Source organism: Condylura cristata, unplaced genomic scaffold (assembly GCF_000260355.1).
Source record: "Condylura cristata isolate star-nosed mole 26May11 unplaced genomic scaffold, ConCri1.0 scaffold00009, whole genome shotgun sequence".
Taxonomy (NCBI): Eukaryota; Metazoa; Chordata; class Mammalia; order Eulipotyphla; family Talpidae; genus Condylura; species Condylura cristata.
In genome coordinates, this window is record NW_004567110.1 from 48399462 (window position 1) to 48421065 (window position 21604).

Consider the following 21604-nt stretch of genomic DNA (forward strand, 5'->3'; position numbering starts at 1 on the left):
CTGTGCTTTAACCCGCTGCGCCACCAGAGAGGGCCCTGCTTCTATATTTTTATGTTTGAAATGATATGACCATTAGTGAGGACTAAAAAGCAAAATGTGAAATGTTTGAATATGGCTATTATCAAAATATTAATAATCTACTACTTTGAAAACTCCATACTTTTTCCATACTATAAAATTTTAGATCTTTCCACCCTTCTCCTCTTTTACTTTTGTTCAATTCTCGAAAGGGATGACTGATTTAATCCAAACGATCAGTTTGAATAAATATGTATGCATTAGCTAATCCCTTTCTTCATTTTCTTGGGCTGTTCTCAGAGAGCAAGGACTTCTACTCATCCAGGAATGGTAAAAAAGCCTATTTTAATTGCAGTGTTGCTAAACCATCACACCACAATGTGAAATCAGAACTAATGCTCAGGCTGGGCATTTGTTTTATTTTTCTTGATAAAATGTTACATCTCAATGTCTTGATAAATAAATAAATTCAACCTGGTCCTCTATTACTGCAGGTGGTTATCTAGGGAATCCAACAAATCTAAATCTATTAAAGATTTAACTATCCTTTCCAAACAATTAGATATTTATGAATGAAGTTAAAGAAAAAGACTGCTCTTTACTTTTGCTTATTGATGCTTAAACATTCAGAATTGTTAAAGGAAATTATCAGTAATAAAAATGTATTTTAGCACTATCTGCTTTTCTCTTTTCTCTTATTCATTGATTTAGATGAAGAAAACATGTTATTTTATTTGATTCCCTTTCTCAAATCACAATAATTTTTAGATTGTCTTAGTCAGAAAATAAAGGGTAGTATAGAAAAAAAAAACTTTTGACTGATCTCTAATTCTTGGTACCTTGAAACATTTTTCTCATTGCTAATTATAGAAAATTAAAAATAGGGTATAGTCAAAAAATAAAAAATAAAGAAATCCCTCCCATGGGCAAGGTAAGTATTATATGAAATTGACTAGTTAACATGGGACTTTGCTGTCCTGATTACAATTGTACAACTTTTTAGAAGAGTGCTAAGCACACAGGCAACTAATGTACATAGAACACAATGTATTTAAATTTAAATATTAGCTAATAGATGATACTAATATTTCCTTACCCTTTGGACTGCAAAAAGTGATACTGTTTGCTTCTACACAGACAGCAGTTTGTGAGGTTTTCACACAGGTTGGAATTCCAATGATTTTGTACTCATTTCCTATATCCATTTTATTCACTGATTCATCTAAATTATTGCACACAGAAGAAACAGTAGTTGAGTTAGTATTAAAGTACTTACCTTTTTTAGTATATAAGATCCATATAGAATGGGACTGTTATATAAATTGAAGCAATTTTATCGCTGTTAAAATTTGATAATTAAATGTAACAATGAATTAACTTCAAGAAGCATGTGACATAACAAGTAGATAATCGCCTATTCTATAATTAAAAGTAAAATAAAATCATTCTGTAGAAGTTGAGATACCTTTGCATTAAATGATGAGAAGTATTAATAATAAAAATGACTTTATAAAGTAATTATTTTATTGGGAAAAAACAATATGTAAGGTATTATTCATTGTCTATAATAAAGGCTATGTACTTTTACACATTACCTAATCATAAATTGTAAGACAAATATTACTATTCCTACTTTTATAAATGAAGAAGTCAAGAAATTAAGTGACTTGTACAAGTCAAAATGGTAAACAGCAGAACTCAAATCCACATCTAGACCTGTGTATCTCAAAAGTCTACCTTCTTACTATACTAGGTTTCTCTCACCTACAGATTGGGTAAATTTTTTTGATAAGTTCAAATTTTATTTATTTTTTATTAAAGATTTATTTATTCATACAGAACTGGGGTGTAGGCCAGAGGTGCAGAGGCAATGAGAGGATTCACCAAAGACAGAGTGGGAAGCAGAATAGGCAGATGGAGGAAGGACACTGCTGAGGGAAGCAAGTGGAGAGACAGGAGAGGTTTGCCGAGCCATGTGGATCATCTCCAGGGCCAGGGTCGAACTGGCACTGAAGCCTGAAGCGCTGCGGCTTACTTGCAGTGCTGTGCTTTAACCTGCTGCGCTACAAGGGAGGGCTCTCAAAGTTTATTTTAAGAATATACTGAAATTCTTGATTCTTCACTACACAGAATTTGGATGGTTGTAAGGCTACGACAGAAAGGTTTACAAGAAGGAACATGGATTAACTTCTCTCTGTGAAGGTCACAGCACTCTCCATTTGTTTTTGTCTCTTTCTCACTCTTTTTATTTTAAAATAAGAAAGCATATTGATATACCCTGTACACCTGAAAGGGAAGCATCAAGCTCAAGAATTAAAAAAATACAAACAAATTGAGAGGGAAAAAAATGTACAAAATGATGTAAAAATAAACTTTTGTAATTAAAAAAAAATACAAATAAATATAAAAGTCCAAAGTCAAGTAGCCAGGCTAAATTCTCCTTTGTAGCATTGGTTCTCTCATGCATAAGTCTCTTTCAAAAGCCTTGCCTGTTTCAACTACTATAAAGCAACAACAACCAGCAAACTAAAAAACAAAAAGCAACTCAAAATACAGAATGAATGAGAAGGGGGAAATAAAAACAGAAACTAATATCTCTCTAAACAGCTTTTCAATTGTGGGGCCTTCCTGGTGATCTAAGGGTTAAGTCTCAGCACTATCACCTCTATGGCCTGAGTTTGATCCCTGTCTGGGGAGATAACCCCACCTGTAGCATATCAGACCTCTCTTGTCTCCTCTGCTATTTCACTTAGCAGAGTATTTCAGTAATTTCTCCTGTTTTGCTCCCCACTCTCTGGTGAACCCCTCAACCTACAAACCTCTGGCCTACATCCAATTCTTTCAAACACAGAAACAAACAAAAAAAAAAGAGAGTTTTTTAATTGTTCATAGAATCTCAGAATTTGGCTGATGTGTCCTGAGGTCAAGAAAAGATCAAAAGGAAGATAAGGAGAGTGTAAATCTGGGTATCTTTACTGATATCAACTTCAAACGATATACTGTTATTTATTTAAATTTTAAGACTTTATTTGAATCCCATGTAAGAGTTTATTAAAATAAATTGTTTTCTCTTAAAATATAAGGATAGCCACTTCTATTTCTATATTGTAGTATATGTTCTGCATATAGAATATAACATAATATAACTATTCTCATTTTCACAATTCTGCCTTCTGAAGGAAGATGCAACTTCCTTGCTAATGATTTTCTTCTTCCTGGTATAACAGGGTGGTCCCTAGGAAAAAGGGAAGTTCCAGGTTCCCTGCCTCACCCAGGGGCAGGAGGGTGGAGCTGAGCAGAGAAAAAAGGATGAGAGAAGAAGAGAAGGAAGCTGGATGGAGAGCCAGAAGGAGACCTGAGGAAGCCACATGGAACAGCAAGCATGTGATGAAGAAGCCGTGCTTGTTTCCTGACCCTGGACTGGTTAAGGCAGATGTGGGTGAGAGACCTGTAGGCGACTATGGCAGTGTTTATATTAAATTTGATTTTGCTCTTTTCCTCCCAGATTTGTCTGGCCATTTCTGACCCTTTTCCATGGGTCCCGGCCAGAAGGTGCTTTAGTCTTGTGGCAGGCTTTCAGGCCTTGTTTTGGGCCAATCCCTTTTGGGTTGACTTTTGCCCATGAGGGGATGGGTAACTTCAGGTGTTTGATTTAGAAGTTATATTCTTTGTGTTCCGTATTGTATATTCACTGTATTAAAGTCCCTTTTCATTAAAGCTTTATATGTTTTGTCTTGTTGCGGCGGATGGCAGAACCCACTTAGAGCAGGCAGGTTTTGGGGCTTCAGGGGTGTCCCTCTCCCCCTATCCTCTAACAGGATTGGGGTGCCCTATAACACTGGCACCTACTTATAAGCACCTACCCATGCAGTTCTCAACAGTTAATCATAGTCAATGTTCACTCATTCATGTACCAAATATTATAGGGTTATAACTATGTGCAAAAAAAAAAAAAAATGAAGTCCCTAACTTTATAATCCCAAACTTTACATAAGACACACATATAGAATAATGGTAGATCATCATTATAAATAATTGTGACCCTGGGAATTAGCACAGTGCTTGGGAGAAGCAGGTTCTAATATCTTTTTAAGAGAAAGTTGTATGGCCAGATGAATAACTGTTACATTAGCAAAATATGACTCTTTTAAAATACTCAAGAATATCTACAGTACTTAAGCTATTTATAATGTATAAGCACAAATATATCAATTACATAGCTTGTAGCAATTTGCTTTGAGTTTAAACAAAACTTACCTCTTAGAAAAATTGTAAAAGATTGAAACCTAAATGGCCGGTTGTTAGAATATCCCTGAAAAGCATGAAGTGCCTTTGTGGCAATTATTTCAACTATCTGTTTATCTTAAAGCAAAGAATGAAAAAGAGCTGGTTATTAGAATGTATATTCAATTTAATTTCTATATTAAAATGCTAGACATAATTTAAAAAGTAGCAATTATGAAATGTAAATGCATTTTTACCACCAAGTACTCTAAACTTCCTGTCTTCCTGAAGTGAAGATGCACAAAGATCACACAAAAAATCATTTCTTACTGTTGCAGATTCTGTAGCACCAGGCACATGCACTCTTATATACTGAAATCCTAAAAGAAAAGAGGTGAGCTATGTTTGCTTTCAGATTTAGCTGTCCATTTCCAATACGTTAAGATTAATCCAAAAGATAATTAATTCAATTTTGCATGTGGGTTCAGAGCAGTTCAATTAAATATTATTGCATGACTGTTTTTTTGCCAGGCACTGGTAATATATATGATTAAACACACAATTTCAATGGGTAGCTATAAGAAATAGATAACTTCAATAAGAGTTTTATTTGCAGAATGTTCTGAAAAGAGAGGAGAGTCATCTAATTGAATGAGAGGTGGGGGTGGATGAAAAAGATGTCCTGGAGAAGGACTGAACTGAAATTCAGTCAAAGGGTTGAGAAGGGAAAATAGATGAAAAGTCATTAAACAACACGTGAGAATCAAGTACTTCAAAACAAAACAAGAGCATCTGTTATGCTGGAGGGGGACGATAAAGAGAAAAAATACATTTCAAGATTATGCAAAGTAAATTTAGAAACATTAAGGGGTACAAATTTTATTTCTCTCTTTTTAGACTTGGTGTATGTTTCATAACTGTAAATATGATTTAGGACTAAGCAATAAGTTGCATGATATTTTGATTTTACATTTTAATATTTACCTTTTGAAAGAGGGCATGCTTCATCTGAACAAAGAAATCTTGCACCTTGTGTATACTTGGTTACAGTTGTCATTGCAATTACAATTCCTTGCATCATATAAAATCTTTGAGATGTATAATCAAGTGGAAACTCACAAAGATCAAGACTATAACTTGGCAGAGGAGGTAAATGTGTTAACTTCAGTACTATATTGATCTAATAAGAACATAAAAATGGTATTAGAAAAAAATTGCAGAGCCAACTGGAGTTGTATTATAATATGATAAATAAAAAAGTACACAATTCATTAGTTATTATCAACTAAGAATTTAAGCATTTAAGAGATTCAAGTTCAAAATTAAAGAAACCAAACTTTTATAACCTTCCAATTGAAATTATCTTTATGAATTTGTTAATTTTCCTTAAAAATACACATTTACTGGTTATATCACCGAAAAACTTACAGAAAAATGACAGCACAATATCAATGAATACTTCTAACATACAGATTGTGATCTCTAAATATAATTTCTCACTAAAAGAACCACGATTGCTTAGGAGAGATGGGTGTTTACAGTTCTTTTGTGTGTGTGTGTGTGTTTTATTTGTGTAAATGTGTGTGTGTGTGTGTGTTTTGTTTACAGTTCTGAGGCAGAAAATATACCAGTGGACCTGGTGATTTCTATGTGCCTTATGCCAAGAGAGCTATTAAAAAAAGAGAGAGAGCATACTTTAAGGAGCAACCAAAGCCCAGAAATAGGATTATACTAGAAGCATCAAAGAAAATGACAGATTTGTTGAAACATCTGAAACATTTAAAAAATTATGAGTTCCTCATAATTAAAATAAAGGAAACAAAAACCAAAAAGAAAATACTGATCATCACTGAAGTCTGCTCATTTTCAACTCATTACTTTCTGAGAATTTAATAGAAAGAGATGAACATTTTCCCCTCCATTTACTGTACAAGTTTTATTTCATTGTACCTATACAATTGATAACCAAAATTCCCTTACAGAATAATTTTAGCTAATAAATTCAGAGATATGTTAAAGTTAGAAAAGCAATAATTTCCCCAATTTTTAATGAAAGAATGGATTCTAGGCAATGATCATTGATGGCAGTGAAAGCGCTGGTAGTTGAGTGTTGATGGGAGAGTGTATATTGGTGGGGTCAGATTGACATCACCTGAAACAACTTATCAATTGTGGCATTTCTAAAAGTGGCACAACAGATAGTATATTCCTCCTGATGTGGTACAATGTCAAATACACAACAGTGGGATGCATTCTCATCAAAATAAATTGCATCTGAATCTAAGCAAGTCTTTGAAGTCAGCTTCTATTTTCCAGCAAATGGGGCATAGGGAAATTAGTTAAATATCACATGAACATAAACAGATATATCCAGATTATGAGACATTTTACAGAAAAATTCTTTTAAAACTCAATGGTGGTATAACGGATTGAAGGACAGTACTATGAAGTGATCAGCAGCCACTGTAACAGGAGTTCAATCCTCAGCCAGGGAATGACCACATGGAGTAGCAAACCTCTCCTGGGCCCGCTGCTGTTCCCCCTGCACCCCTCGCAGTGTTCTTCCTCAATTTACCTGTTCTGCTTCGCACTCTGTCTCTGGTGAATCCTCTCACTGCCCCCCACAACCATGCCTCTGGCCTGTACCCCAGTTCTTAATTGCATAAATAAATAAATATTTACAAAAAAAAACTTAAAAAATAAACTCAGTGGTATAGAAAGGAAGGGAGAGGAAATGACTGTAGATTAAAAGAGACATAAAAACCAATTATTATTGTTTTTATTATTGTTTTGACCGTGTTTTCTGATTTGAACAAGTTAACTCTAAAGCATTCCTGAGACTCCAAATGGGTAAATCTAAATGTGTATTACTAACATTGCTATATATTACTATAATATTAAGTGTATTATGCTAAGTGAAATGTTAGAAGGAGAAAGACAAGTGAACTAACAAAATAAACAAAACAAAACAATTTTTAGTTACAGAGAGCAGACTGGTGATTATCAGAGGGGAAAAGGGTTGGGGGTGGGTGAGATGGGTAAAAGGGATCTATTTTATGATGGTGGGTGGAAACTGACTTTGGTTGTGATCATAACATAGTATATACTGATGTCAAAGTATAATGCTGTATACCTGAAACTTATGTAAATACACAAAATGATCTATACTCAACGAAAATGTAAAAAGTCCACACTTTTCAGATGCTGAAATTGAAGAAGGGCTGAAATAACAAAATGTCTGGGATTTGTTTTCAGATATTTTTTAATAAAGCTAAGGATGCAGGTATGGCAAAATATTATAAACTTGAATCTAAGTTCTAGATATATATAGATTCATAATATAATTCTCTTTATTTGGTGGCAATTTAAAATGATTTTTTATAAAAATATTTAACATTATAGTAATACACAAAGTAAAGATATATAAGAATTTCATTGCATTTGAAATAAAGCAACAATTTTTAATAAACAAAAATCCTATGAATATAAAAATATTTATTTACAAAAAATATTCATTTACAAGTGATCTTTAAATTATTGTATGTCAACTACAATGTATGCTACATTTAATAAAAGCTTACTTGCGTCTCAGTTTGTAATTGTTCAATTAATGAGAGAGTCTTAACAGCAACAAAACAGACCTGTAATTTAAAAAAAACCAAAAAGTTACCAAAATTTTCATTTGGCATAAAATCATTTCTTTCTTTAACTTACTGATTGAAAAACTTGAGCAGCTTTCAAAGGCTGATGTAAAATAAGATTTCCAAGTTCAGCATCTAATTCAACAACATCAGAAGGACTTAGTAAAATACTGAATCGATAGACAGCAAAATTTTGTTTTGAATCTGTTAAAATAAACAAATATAAAATGATAGGTACAGGGATTTATTTTAAAGTTTCTAAATTCTTAAAAGTCCCTTCGCTGAACATACCATTGTAATACTTGCAGTCATCCATAAATTTTTGGAGGCCTCCACTTCTGTCAAGATAGATAAGAGCTGCCTCTTTCATTTTCAGATTTGACATTTTCTCCTAGAGTCTTCTCTATCACTAATTAATTAAACCACAGTTGTAGGTAATTTCACAGATGGTGAAATTCATAGAAAATTTGAGAAAACCTAGAAATAAAATAAATTTACAATTTAACTCCTCTAAAAATTTTTACAAACTAATAAACTTAAAATTATGAGTAAAAAAAAATGAGGCAAAGATGGTTTTAAAACTTCCTACTGAAAGGAAGACAAAATTTTTCTTTCTTTTTCTAAATAACATTTTTTATTAACAACTAGGTTTTGAGAGTCTCCATATACTGCAAATTTAAGAAGGGCAGTTTCAAATATCTCATTACAGAGTAGACATTCCAAAAAAAATTTTTTTTGTTAAAATCTATTTGGGGTGAAGCCCCTTGCAGGAGGTGTTTAAAAACTAAAAGTGAAAAAAAAATTAAAAAGAAAACCTCAAACTTAAAATCGTTCCATAAGTTCACTGTAAGTAATCAAGTTAGATAACCTAAGAAATCTGAAAATAGTTCTATATCCATTTTCTAGTTGCTATAAGGAAAGCACTTTATCACTCCTTGTCTTCATCTGTAAAAATTGACGGGGTTGAAGGCTTAATTGCTGGGTTTGAATATTCTATCTGTGACCAAGATAAAATATACACCATAATAATTTGGAAAGAGTGGAATGTGTAAATTCATTTAAAGATAGCAAACAATAGATGTTGATAATTGTATTAGGTGATAGGGTAAAATAATTAAAATTAAATTCTATTGTCAAGGAGTTGCCAATCTAGAGAAGCCAGAAATAATGACGAACACATTCATTCATTATCTAATATTTATTGGGTGTCAGCTATTTATTGGATATCAGCCTGTTCTAGACACTGGGGATAATAAGATCAGTAAAATAGAGATCTTATTGTTTAGAAAGAATACAGTAAGGGATGAAAGATACATTTAAAATAATGATACAAATTAAGGTGTTATATATAAAGAACACTAATGTGCTAAGGGACACAGAAGGAACAATATATATAAAATAACTCTACACTGGGGTCATCTTTGTGTAGGTGTGACATTATTTTCTATTGTTTTTTAGACATTTTGATAGAGAAGTGATAAATTCTACTTTAAAAGTGAGATTGAGTAGCTAAGATTTCACTATTAGGAGGAGAGGTGAAGAGGAAGACAGTTTTCCAAAGTTAGGGGAACTCTCCATTTTACCAATTTTCATACCTACACTAGTGAACCCATAGAGTTCAGATATCTTTCTAAAGAAAAATAATTGACATTGTCTTTCTCTCTATTAATTATGGGGATGCTTTAGAGTTTCTCTGTGGTCATAACCAAAATGATCTTAAAGTATATGCTGTATTTAGGACATAACATCTGTGTTTCATTAGAACATAAGGCTGTGGGGATGGTCGGGGTGGGGAATTACTGACAGTGAAATGGTTAGGTGAGATTCAACCAGATTATGAAGTTGATAATGATTTTATAGTCAAAGGAAAGTCATCAAAGCTGTTTTTTAACAGGGGAAGAAAATGATCAGCTTTTTATTTTGGAAAGAAATGCCTCTCATCAGTGTGGGAAAGGAGTTAGAATAGAGGAAGAATCAGTCAACAATCAGTTTCTGACTGCTGGAATAGTGCCAAGATATGAATGTCCCAATTTAGAGCATTAGGATGGAAACGAATGGGTGAGATGGAGTCTAGACAATTCAGGGTTTCCCCAGGACTTGGTGTTAAGCATGTGATTATGCGGAAGAGAGTCGTCAAAAAGATATGTGGGATTTCAGTGTGGGTGTGGTGGATGATACCGTGTTAATGGAAATAAGGAACACTGCAGGAAGAGTAAGGAAATGATAAGGAAAATTCCGTTTGACGGCACTTGGGACATTACACTGACATAAACACTATGCTGACGTAAAATCAGAGCCAGGATTTCAGTAGTAAGAAATGCTAGAAAAAGCTCAGGTAATAACCTGTGTAAAGCAGAGGATATGGCATTTTTCAAGGCGGAGAGAGAGGAGGAAAAGTATGAAAACCTGTGCGTCGCAGAAAATAACGAGTGGGGACAAAGTTCTAGAAGTCTGTCCACAATCTAAAGAACCCACGAGTTGGTTCACTTTGCTCTGGCTGCCTCAGCAGGAAGACGCCTCAGTTGAGGCGAAGCGGATGAAAGTAAAACCCGTCTCATACCCGCGCGCCCAGGGCTTCTCCCACCCCAGCAGGACCTCCAGATACCTGAAACCCCAGCCCAGGTGAACGTTACATTCTCTCCTGACCCCACTCCTTGGTCAGCCACGCGCGTGATACCTTGAGTTGGAGTCTGACGAAGGCTCACTCAGCGATAGCGCCTCCTGACTTCGCTGCCGCCGAGGGGGCTGCTGGGATTCAGGTGCTGACTAGTCGCCATGGCAACTTGTCCTCCACTCCCTGTAATTTATTCATTATTATTGATCTCTCCCTGCCAACGGAAAAGTAGAGACGGGAAGATAGAAACTTTTGGTTTTCATTGTTATCTTAAGCCAAGGGTGTCCGTGGTTGTTAAAAATCTTACTAAAAATTCTTCTGGTGAGAATGGAAAACATTGTGGTCTATTTTGTAAATCATTCTAGGACTACCTCAGTGGACTACAAATAAAGTTACACTATGACCCAAAAACTCCAACTTTCCTTTATCTATTCTACATTGCTGATATGAGAGAGAATATATCCGTGGCTGCTTAGGGACTCAGGGGAAATGAAGGTGACCCGCCAACAGGTATGAATTGCTTTTGCTTAAAAACAAACAGGCAGTCCCTTGTGACACAACGGGTTAGGACACAGCACTGCAGGCTGGCAGCAGCTGCTTCAGTAAGAGTTCGAACCCCGGTCCCCGAAGGCAACCCACGTGGCAGACCTCTCCCAACCTAACCGCTGCTCCCCTCAGCAGAATACTTCGTCCATCTGCCTTTTCTGCTCCCAGCTCTGCCTCTGGTGAATCCTCTCGCTGCCCCTGCACCTATGGCTTGTACCCCAGTTCCATATGCATAAATAAATCTTTAAAACAATGATAAAACATACCACATTTTAATCGTTTTTAGGTATAATACAGTGGGACAAGTATACTCAAATTGTGCAACTTCATCACCATCCACGAACATTTCATCTTTCCAAATGGAGTTCAACAGTAACTCCCCCTTCCCACCTGCCTACTCTTCCACTATTAGCACCTGTCAAACAATTCTAGTTTCTGTCAGATGAATCTGACTACTCTAGGTATATTACCTTATGTAATTGCAATCATACATTATTAGTCTTTTTGTGACTGTCTTTTCACTTAGGAAAATGTCTTCAAGTTTCATTCATATTTAGCATGTCAAACTTTTCTTCTAAGACTGAATATTCCATAGTATGCATACCCCACATTTTGTTTATTCATTTGTACACCGTTTGTTTCTGAGGTAATGAATATGTTCTAAAATTGATTGTGATAATAATCACACAACTTTGAATAAACTAAAAGAACCAATGAACTGTACAGTTGAAATGGGTAAATTTGTGTGATATGTGAATTAAATTTCAATAAAACCCAATAACCCCTGGCAGGGGGTAGAAAGCACTGAACTTAGGACTTATGGTGGCTCCTCCTCCATTAGCATTACTCAATCCTGCTGTATTGCATAGATGAGGGGAATCCATAATGTAGAAGAATTTTGAGCCACTTTCAAATTAATTAATTCAAAGTAATTGAGGGCATTCATTCCAAGATTAAATAGAGGTGAGGAAATACCTCAGAATTTATTTCTCTGGCTGAATGTGATCTTTATTATTGGTGAAGTGAGGGAAATGTTTTGCTAGTCAAAATTGATTTGCATAGCAAAGTTATTGAAAATATCTTATACTAAGATTGTGGTTTATCTGAAATACTATTTTTGTCTCTACAAATACACTTTATTATCATTTTGCTGATAGCCACAAAATAATTTGCTGAGATTTTGATTGGATTGCACTATAGATCAGATTGGACAGTATTTTCTTCCTATCCACTTTGATTTCTTTCATCAGTTAGTTTTCCTCATGTAGATCTTACACATACTGGTAGGTTCAGAAGTCTTTTATCTTTTTGGATACTGATGTAAATGGTAGTTTTTAATTTCAGTTCAACTTGTTCATTGTTGCTATTTAAGAAAGCTATTGGCTTTAATATACTTATCCTAGTATCCTGTAATTTTGCTATAATCATTTATTCCAGGATTTTGTTGATAATGATTAGATTTTCCACATAAATGATGTCATCTGCAAACAAAAGAATTTTATTTTTTCCTTTCCAACCTGTATATCCTTGAGTACTCACTGAGTACGAAGTTGAAAAAGAGTGATAAGGAGGGACATTCTTTGTTCCTGATCTTAATGGGAAAATTTGTTTCTCACCATTTAGTATGCCAGTTGTAGGGGTTTTATTGTTTTGTTTTGTTTTAAAAACTTACTTATTTATGCATACAGAACTAGGCAGCAGGACAGCGGTGCAAGGGTGGTGAGACGATTCACCAGAGACAGAGTAGGGAGCAGAACAGGCAGATTGACGAAGTACACTACTGATGGCAGCAGCCGGCAGGACAGGAGGGGTCTGCCGGCTCCAGGTGGATCTCCTCAGGGGCTGGGTATAGAACTCGAAATGAAGTCGCTGCGGCTAGCTTGCAGTGCTGTGCTTTAACCCGTTGCGCCCCCAAGAAGGGCCCCAATTGTAGGTCTTTTGTAGGTTTTTTTTTTTTTTAAAAATCAAGGTGAGGACTGTTCTTTTATCACTAGTTCACTGAGTTTTTATCATGAATGGGTGCTGCTTTTTGTCAAATTCCTTATCTTCATCTACTGATATGATTATATGCTATGATGGATTACATTAACTAGCTTTTAAATGTTGAGCTAGACTTTATCCTGGGATAAATTCCACTGCCTATAGGGTGTAATTCTTCATACACTGTTGGATTTAATCAATTTTTCTTCAGAAGACTTTTGCATGTGTGTTTATGAGGGACACTGCTCTGCAGTTTTTTCTTGTAATGCCTGTCATGTTTTGTTATTAGGGTAATCTTGACCAAGAAAGGAATTAGGAAGTATTCCCTTTGCTTCTGTTTTCTGAGTTGTAGAGAATTGGTAGTTTTCCTTTTTTTTATTAAAAAGTTTATTTTTACATCATTTTGCACATTTTTTTTCATCTCAATTGTAATCCCCACGGGTTTCCCATCACCAAATCACCCCTGTGCCACCACCATAGTCCCGTGCATTTCCCTCCCTTCCCCGCCCCCCCTACCCCCGGAGTTTTCTTTTTTTAAATGTTTGGTAGAATTCATCAGTGAATCCTTCTGGGTCTATTGCTGTTTTGCAAGGTTATTATTGGTTCATGTTTTAAATACAGATAGGCCTATTCAGAGCATATATTTCTTGTGTGAGTTTTGGCAGATTGTCTTTCAAGGAATTGGCCTATTTATCTAAGTTATCAAACTATGGACATAGCTCATAGTATTCATTATCCTTTTAATTTTTATGAAATATATAGTGATGTCTCCTTTAATTTCTGATACTAGTAATTTAAGCATTTGACTTCATGTTTTTCTCTTACTGATTTCCTATCTGTAATTTCATTGATTTCTGCTCATTTTACTAATTTAAATCTTAAAACCACTTTTGTTTTAGAACATTGTATTATTTCTTTTCTTCTACATTTGTCAAAGTATCTTTTATAAACCAGAATTAGACCCATAACACTGTTGTGAGGTACACAGACATTAAGGATCGGTACATCTTCTTAGAAAATTGATCCCTTTACCATTAATGTCCTCCTTTTTCTTACAACTATCCTTACTCTGACATCCTTTCAAATTAATATTAATAATATTGCTACTTCTGCTTTTCTTTGACTATAGTTAACATGGTCCATTTTCAATTCATTCACTTACTTTTAATCTATAGCCACCTATTGCTTAACATGGATATTTTAATAAATACATTGTTCAGGCTATTTCATCATGCAGATGTTTTAGAGCGTATGTTGTTCTCCAGACAGTACTTCATTTCCTTGACACAGCAATTACAGTCTATCTTGGAAGAGGGATTTGGTCATCCACGATTTCTCACTATTCCTGTAGCACAGATGTAGGGAACACTAAACATCACGAGGTAATGCACGTGGGACCACCCTCCTGTGTGGTCAGACTAAGGTAATTATGCAGAGCATCATTGTATAATGTCTTTACATTTATTTAAAGTGGACTTATGTAGGTTAACACATATTGGAGCTTGTTTTTTAATCCATTCTGACAATCTATCTTTTAAGGGATGCATCTAGATCATGTTCAAAATGATGACATAGTTGGATTAATGTTAAACTCATTACCACTATCTGTTGACTCTTCCATTGCCTCTTTATCTCCTCTATTTTCCTGTCTTTTATACTTATATTTGGAGACAGTTACTTTTCTTTCTGACCTAACTGCCTTTGTAAAAGTGGGAAAATATCTTGTCTGGACTTAACATGAAGACATAATGAACAGATAGTTTGGTGCAGCAGTTCTTTTAACTGTTAAGGAATGTTTGAAGGTTTACTGATGGATGACTATACAGTATTAGTAAGACAATAAAAATACTAAAGAAGTGATATAAACCTCCAGTGTTTATGATCTCAGAAAGTCAGAGAAAAATTACTCTTGATACTAGGTGAGGAAAGAAGTGGCAAAGAAGAAACCCAGGTGAACTTTTGAGTACCTATATAAAGTTATGTAGCACTCTGTACACTAAGGCAATTTCAATTATACACAAAACTTGCCATGTCAGTTGCAGGTGCTCAAGTCAACTAATACATATCTATGTACACTTTAGGGTTTCATATAAGCAAACACCCATCTTGGGATGTGGCATAATCTATGAAAACCAACTGAATCATAAACTGCCTTTGAAGGTAAATGGCAGAATACCTCATTTCAAACAGAGCTAAAATTCAAACTGCCTATTTGAGAATTAACAATTTTAACATGACTTTTTGAAAAAGTCATTCCAGTATTACTAAAAATGTTTTTACATATCCATTCCCATTTTTCATATATTATATAACATAAAAAAGAATGACTCAGAAAGAGTATCTGTGTAAAATTTTCTTATGTAAGTCCATGGGCAATCATACTAGTGACAGGTACACCAAGAGTGGTAATGATAAATTTTTATAGAGATAGAAATTTACAGTTGTAAAAGTGCTAAAATTTTATAGTAAGATATCTAAGACCTCTAAACAACCCTTCAAACACCCACAATTGCTAAAAAAAATTACAGTGTTGTTGGCTCCCTTTGTAAATATCTCAAGATCAGAAATCACTTTGGCATATTAAAATTTTGAACAGAGCACATTATCAGTATCTACATCACTTAGCACTTTTCCCCTGATGAGAGAAATTTTGTAATTTTCAGTGTATGCTATAATGTGACAGTTATAGGAAATCCAACACATATGTTGTACTATATGCAATAAAGTGAAAGGTATAGGTAGTATTAATAATGTTAAGAGGCTTCATTTAAATCTTTGAGTTTATTTTGACAACAGTCATAAAATGGTTTGACCTTTCAAAGGGCATACATTTTTTCGAGACTTGGCATGCTATGAGATAAAAGATAAGCTTGAATTTTGGAAGGAATTTGGAAACATGTCAGCATATGATAATCTGGTAATTCTTATTTATGTGTCCAAAAATTTTGTCAAAATTTTGTTTTTCCTCTCTTGTACATGAATAATTCATTTTCAAAAATGACTACTGTAATCATGACCCATTTTGTTTTAAAACAATAATAAGCATTAGATTATTAGTAATCTTTTTTGCTAGTTTTACTGTATTATATAAGATTTCTTGTGATCTATGAAATTTGTTCTTAAAATTACAAAATATTGCACTTCAGTTTTTGGCAATTTAATTAAGGATTGGCTGACTAAAAAAATCATAGAAGAAATTATATTTTGCTTTACAATAAGTAAAAACTTCCTATAAAAGCAGAAATTACACGTAATTCATCACATCAACTGACAAAACATTAAAAATCATATAGTCATATCACTAGATGCAGAGAAGGCATTAGACAAAGTTCAATATCCATTTTTGTTTAAAGCCCTTGAAATCATAGGAACAGAAGGAACACACTTCAGCATAATAAAAGCCACATATGACAAACCCACAGCCAATATTATCCTCAATGGAGAAAAACTGAAAGCCTTTCCTTTTCCTTTAATATCAGGAACAAGACCATTATCATTACTGTTCTTCAATATTGGAAGTCCAAGCCAGAGCAGTAAGGCAGGAAAAAGACATACAAGGAATCAAATAGGGAAAGAAGAAGTAAAACTATTTTTATTTTCAGATATAATATACATGGAAAAATCCTAAAAACTCCATAGAAAAACTAATCAAAAAACTGGCTTACCAAGGTTGCACCATATAAAAGCAACACACAAGTCAGTAGCCTCCCTCTACACAATCAATCCATCAGAAGAAGTGGCTATTAAAAAAACTACCTCCTTTACAATAGAAACAAACAAAAAAATCAAATACTTGGGAATAAATCTAACAAAAGAGGTAAAAGACCTTTACAAAGAAAAATATAAAGCCCTGATAAAAGAAATACAAGAAGACACAAAGAAATGGAAACACACCCCCTGCTCATGGAGCGGAAGAATTAACATCATTAAAATGGCCATCCTACCAAAAGTGATATATAGATTTAATGCTATTCCAATAAAAATCTCAAGGACATTCTTCCAAGAAATAGAACAAAAACTGATGAGACTTATATAGAACCACAAAAACCTCTAATAGCCAAAACTCTCCCAACTAAAATGAAACAGAGTAGAAGCATCATACTCCCAGACTTCAAGCTATACTACAAAGCCACAGTAATCAAAACTGCATTGTACTGGAACAAGAACAGATATACAGATCAGTGGATTTGAACAGAAAACCCAGATATAAACCCACAGCTTATGGTCAGCTAATTTTTGACAAAGGAGCAAAGAATATGTAATGGAACAAAGAAAGCAACAAATGGTGCTGGGAAAAGAGACTGCTAAGTACAAAAAAAAAAAAAAAGAAGAAGCTAGACTACCTTGCACCATGCAAAAAAAAAAAAAAACCCAAAACTCAAAAAACTCAAAATCGATTAAAGAACTAAACATAAGACCTGAAGCCATAAAGTATCTAGAAGAAAAGTTAGGTGAAACACTGCACAACATAAACCTCAATAACATCTTTAAAGATACACCACCCAAACCAAGGATAGTGAAGGAAAAGATAAACAGCTGGGACTACATCAAGTTAAAGAGCTTCTGTACAGCAAGAGACATTACATGAAACAAAGAGACACGGCACTGATTGGGAGAAAATTTTTGCACACAATACTAATGACAAAGGACTGATCAGAAAGATATACAAAGAGCTGATGAAACTCAACAAACATAAAATGAACAACCCCATTAAAAAATGGGCAGAAGAGCTAAAGAGACACTTCTCCAAAGAGGAAGTAAGTGCAGACGGCCAATGAGTATATGCAAAAGTGTTCAACATCACTTGGAGTAAAAGAAATGCAAATTAAAACCACAATATGATACCATCTCACACCAGTGAGAATGGCACATATTAAAACAACTAGCAACAACAAATGTTGGTGAGGATGTGGAAAGGAACTCTCTTATACAGCTGATGGGAATGCAAACTGATCCAACCATTATGGAAAGCTCTTTGGAGGTTTTTCAAACTGCTAAAAATGGAGCTTCCATATGACCCAGCAATCTCATGCCTAGGTATCTACACAAAGGACTCAAAAACATCGCTTCAAAAGGACAGCTGCACCCCCATGTATATTGCTGCTCTATTTACAACAGGGAAGATGTGATATTCAAATGCAAAAAAAAAAAATAGATAACTGGATTAAAAAGATGTGGTACATATACACAATGGAATATCACTCAGCAATCAAAAAGATAAACTCAAGCCTTTTGCAGCAACATGGATGGAGCTGGAAGGGATCATGCTTAGTGAAATAAGCCAGAAAGAAAAAGAAAAATACTAGATGGTTTCACTCACAGCAAGACCATAAGAGATTGGGGGGAGGGAGCCAAAGGAGGATAGGCTGGGAGAGGGAAGAGAAGCAAATGTAATAAAGTAAAAACTAAAACAACGAACAATTATAAACCAGAGATATTCTATGGGGAAGAAAGGGGAATAGGATCAAAACTGGGGTGGGAAAAGAGCACAGGACTACGGTGATGGCACATGGGTGAATTGCTGGTGGGAAGCACACAGGGATACAAATGAGTTGGAAAAATGTACAAAATGAAGAATGATTTTAAAAAGCAGAAATTACAGTATTGCCAAATGAACCAAATATTTACAGTGTCATTATTAAAATCTTACCTCTAAATGAAGATTCATTGTACTGGGTGCAATGTTATTACTAAACACACTCCTTTCCCCCGACTTTACTGAACACTTTTAAGTCAAAAGGTACTGATCTAAAATGTGTTTGTGATTTCTTTTTAAATAGTAAATACAGGGAAAGAATGTTTGCTCTTGGAACTGCCTAAAGTGGATCACTGAACTTTTCACATTGTTTCCTACATAACATAAATTCCAGGAAAGGCATTCATTTTCATTTTTCTGTATTCTCTTTTATAATTATAAGTAACAAATTAGTTGGTTCTTAGTACATTTTTAAGGTCAGTTTCCTGTACTTTTTCTAAGATAAATAAGATACTGACTATGCATCCTGTTTGAATTATTTTTAGTTTGTTATATATAAACTATATATATTTATACTGACCAAAATGTGCTATTTTACTTTTTAGTTCTCAATTAGGTATCTATTCTAGAAAGCTCAGTATCTGTTACCTACCAACCAATTAGGAAGACAGCTTGTAACAGTTATTTGCAAAAGCAAATGCCAAGATTTAGACTTATGTAACAGTACACTAAACATTAAAAACAACCAATAACATAAATAGATTGTATTTATAATATAAATACATGACACAGACACATTCATTTTTGGCACCACCTAAAAAAAAAGTCCAGCAGTACTTTATTACCCTTCAAATCATTGGGATTAAAATTTCTAGCTATTAAACTTTTACCCTTCCTCCAGAAGAAAAATAATTCACAAAATAGAACTGGTATTTTAAAAGCAAAGAATTTCTATTCTATTCAATTAAGAAATTTGCTATTTCTTAATTGGATCTGCAGAATAAATGATTTTTCATTGTTAATGAGCATCTAATGTAGTTATGATGCTTGTATAGTTTAATTCTACCAAGAAGTGATTATATCAAACAGTGATTTATTATGGAAATGATATGGTTTCCTCTTAAACAATCTTGTACCAATTGCATAGTTCTGATCTGAGAACAAAGGTCAAAGTAGATCGTTACAAAGGCATTAGTATATATTAACTGAACTGAAATAGACTGTTGGAGACAGTCTACCCTGGGTAGTCATTAGTGTAAACTCAGAGGGAAAAAACAGTCAATAGCAAAAAAGTTTTCTTTAAAAATAGGTTAATGCTAAGAACAATAGCTTTAAAGTTTCTGTTTAAAAATAAGCATAATAAACAAGAATACAAATTTTAATTCAAAACTTAGCTCTTGAAATGCCCTATTTTCTTGCATACAGCAGAAAATACATTTTTCATAGTCTTCAACATTACATGTAAAAATGAGGCACTAGTTAAAACATATCTGAATATATTCACACAAACAGGAGTTTCAGTCTGATCCATGGGTTTATATGTGCTCAGTGAGTACTGCATGGCAAACTGTTCACAAAAATAAGTCTTCTGAAGGAGGAGCGTAAGAGAAACCGAGGAATGCATCATCTGCCTCCAGTACACTGGCGTTCACTATTGAATAGTCAGAAGACACACATACAGAATATGGAACTGTTTCTTCTGTAAATGCTGCATCAAAGTTCCTGATATCATCTGGTCCTGCCTAAAATATCAAAAGCATACTATTATTCATCACAGCTTTTTCCTCATTTAACTCTTCATAAACCCTTCTATGAATCTTTAATTTTATCGTTGGCAAGTTTGAATGTTTTCCTACATCATCATTTCTTTAAAACATTTTCTACTTTTTCCTTTCTTGATTTTAATTACTGAGGTGAGTCTACCTGTTCTCTACTTGTTAGGTGGAGAGAAGAGAGATAAGGGTGAGGAAGAGTAGCATAGACTAGCCTTTCCTCAGCTATGTTAATTTCAGTTTGAGACCCTAAAATGAGATTCCCATTCTCTCCACACATCGCGATTCCAAATTCAGAAAAGGGGCTCAGGCAGGTAGTAAGATAGCATTTACTTTTTGAGTTTCCATAAAATGCTTATCCATCTAGTTTCGCAACTCTGGGTAGGGTGAAGGCTTGATAAAGGATGGAAGACTACAGGATAAAAGAATCATCAAGCACAACTGTGAAAGGTAATTCTCCTTGGTTATGAACGCTTTGGCCAGGACACCATTAATTCTAGAAGCGTAGGAAAATGAGAACTGAACCATGGTGGCTGCCTAAGCTGATAGAAACTAATGGAGTCTCTTCCCTTTCCATTGTAAGGATAGACAAAAACTGGAATATAAATTCAGGTGATTTATTCTTTAGTTCATTCTGGAGTTCTATGTTATTTTTTTGCTCTCAGAGGAAGGGAATCCTTAAAATGTTCAAGATATGAAGTTCAACCAGAGGTAAACAAATAGGAATTCAGAGCAGATATTATAAGCTAAGGATACATTTAGCCTACTGGTGCTACAAACAGCAGAGCAGAGACCAGGGAAAATCCAGAATTCTAGAGCCTTCTATATGAGAAAAAATGAGAAAATTTTATTTGTGTGTATACATCTAGTATCAAATTCTTACACATAGCCCTAGTAGCATCAGTTTTGGAATAAGACTAAAAATTCAGTTATAGCTGTGAAATATGCTAGCTGCAATTTTTTATATAAAACTATCTCTGTGAGCTTCTGTAAATAAGAATACGACCATTTATCTCTGAAGGTTACTGTGAGGACTTGAGGTGCAAATACATTAAATTCTACGAATCATATGTGTGGGAAGTATTCAATAAATGATAGTAAATGTTCTTTTATTTAAATTTATGCATAGTTCACGGTTATTCACAGAGGTAACACTGTTTAGCATATATTGAATAAGAAAGAGAGAGGTGACGCTTCTGCACCTGGGGGTGGAGGGACTGAAATGGGGGCAGAAATGCAACTGGCCTTTCCCATGTTTCCTCTCTCACCACCTCCCACCATTGCTCTTTGTGGTTCCCTGGTCGGTAGGTGAGACTCTGCTGAGGAAGTGGAA

At 34.4% G+C, this 21604-nt stretch overlaps 2 protein-coding genes across 3 annotated transcripts in view; both read right to left on the reverse strand.

Moving 5' to 3' along the window:
* MCMDC2 (minichromosome maintenance domain containing 2) overlaps positions 1-8365 on the reverse strand; it is a 28333-nt gene extending 19968 nt beyond the window's left edge. Inside the window, exons 1-7 of the mRNA XM_004679822.2 lie at positions 8175-8365; positions 7957-8087; positions 7824-7883; positions 5227-5422; positions 4500-4622; positions 4276-4380; positions 1115-1240 (exon numbers count right to left, since the gene is read on the reverse strand). Coding sequence (XP_004679879.1) covers positions 1115-1240; positions 4276-4380; positions 4500-4622; positions 5227-5422; positions 7824-7883; positions 7957-8087; positions 8175-8268 — 835 coding nt within the window. The 5' untranslated portion in view covers positions 8269-8365. The remainder of the gene's footprint in view (positions 1-1114; positions 1241-4275; positions 4381-4499; positions 4623-5226; positions 5423-7823; positions 7884-7956; positions 8088-8174) is intronic.
* A 10945-nt stretch (positions 8366-19310) lies between these two features.
* Positions 19311-21604, reverse strand: part of LOC101632183 (serine/threonine-protein kinase Sgk3) — a 58500-nt gene continuing 56206 nt past the window's right edge. The window contains exon 16 of one of the 2 annotated variants that reach the window (XM_012723116.1): positions 19311-20241. In XM_012723116.1, the coding sequence (XP_012578570.1) occupies positions 20071-20241 (171 nt within the window). In that variant the 3' untranslated portion in view covers positions 19311-20070. The remainder of the gene's footprint in view (positions 20242-21604) is intronic. The other variant, XM_004679823.2, reaches the window with a different exon arrangement.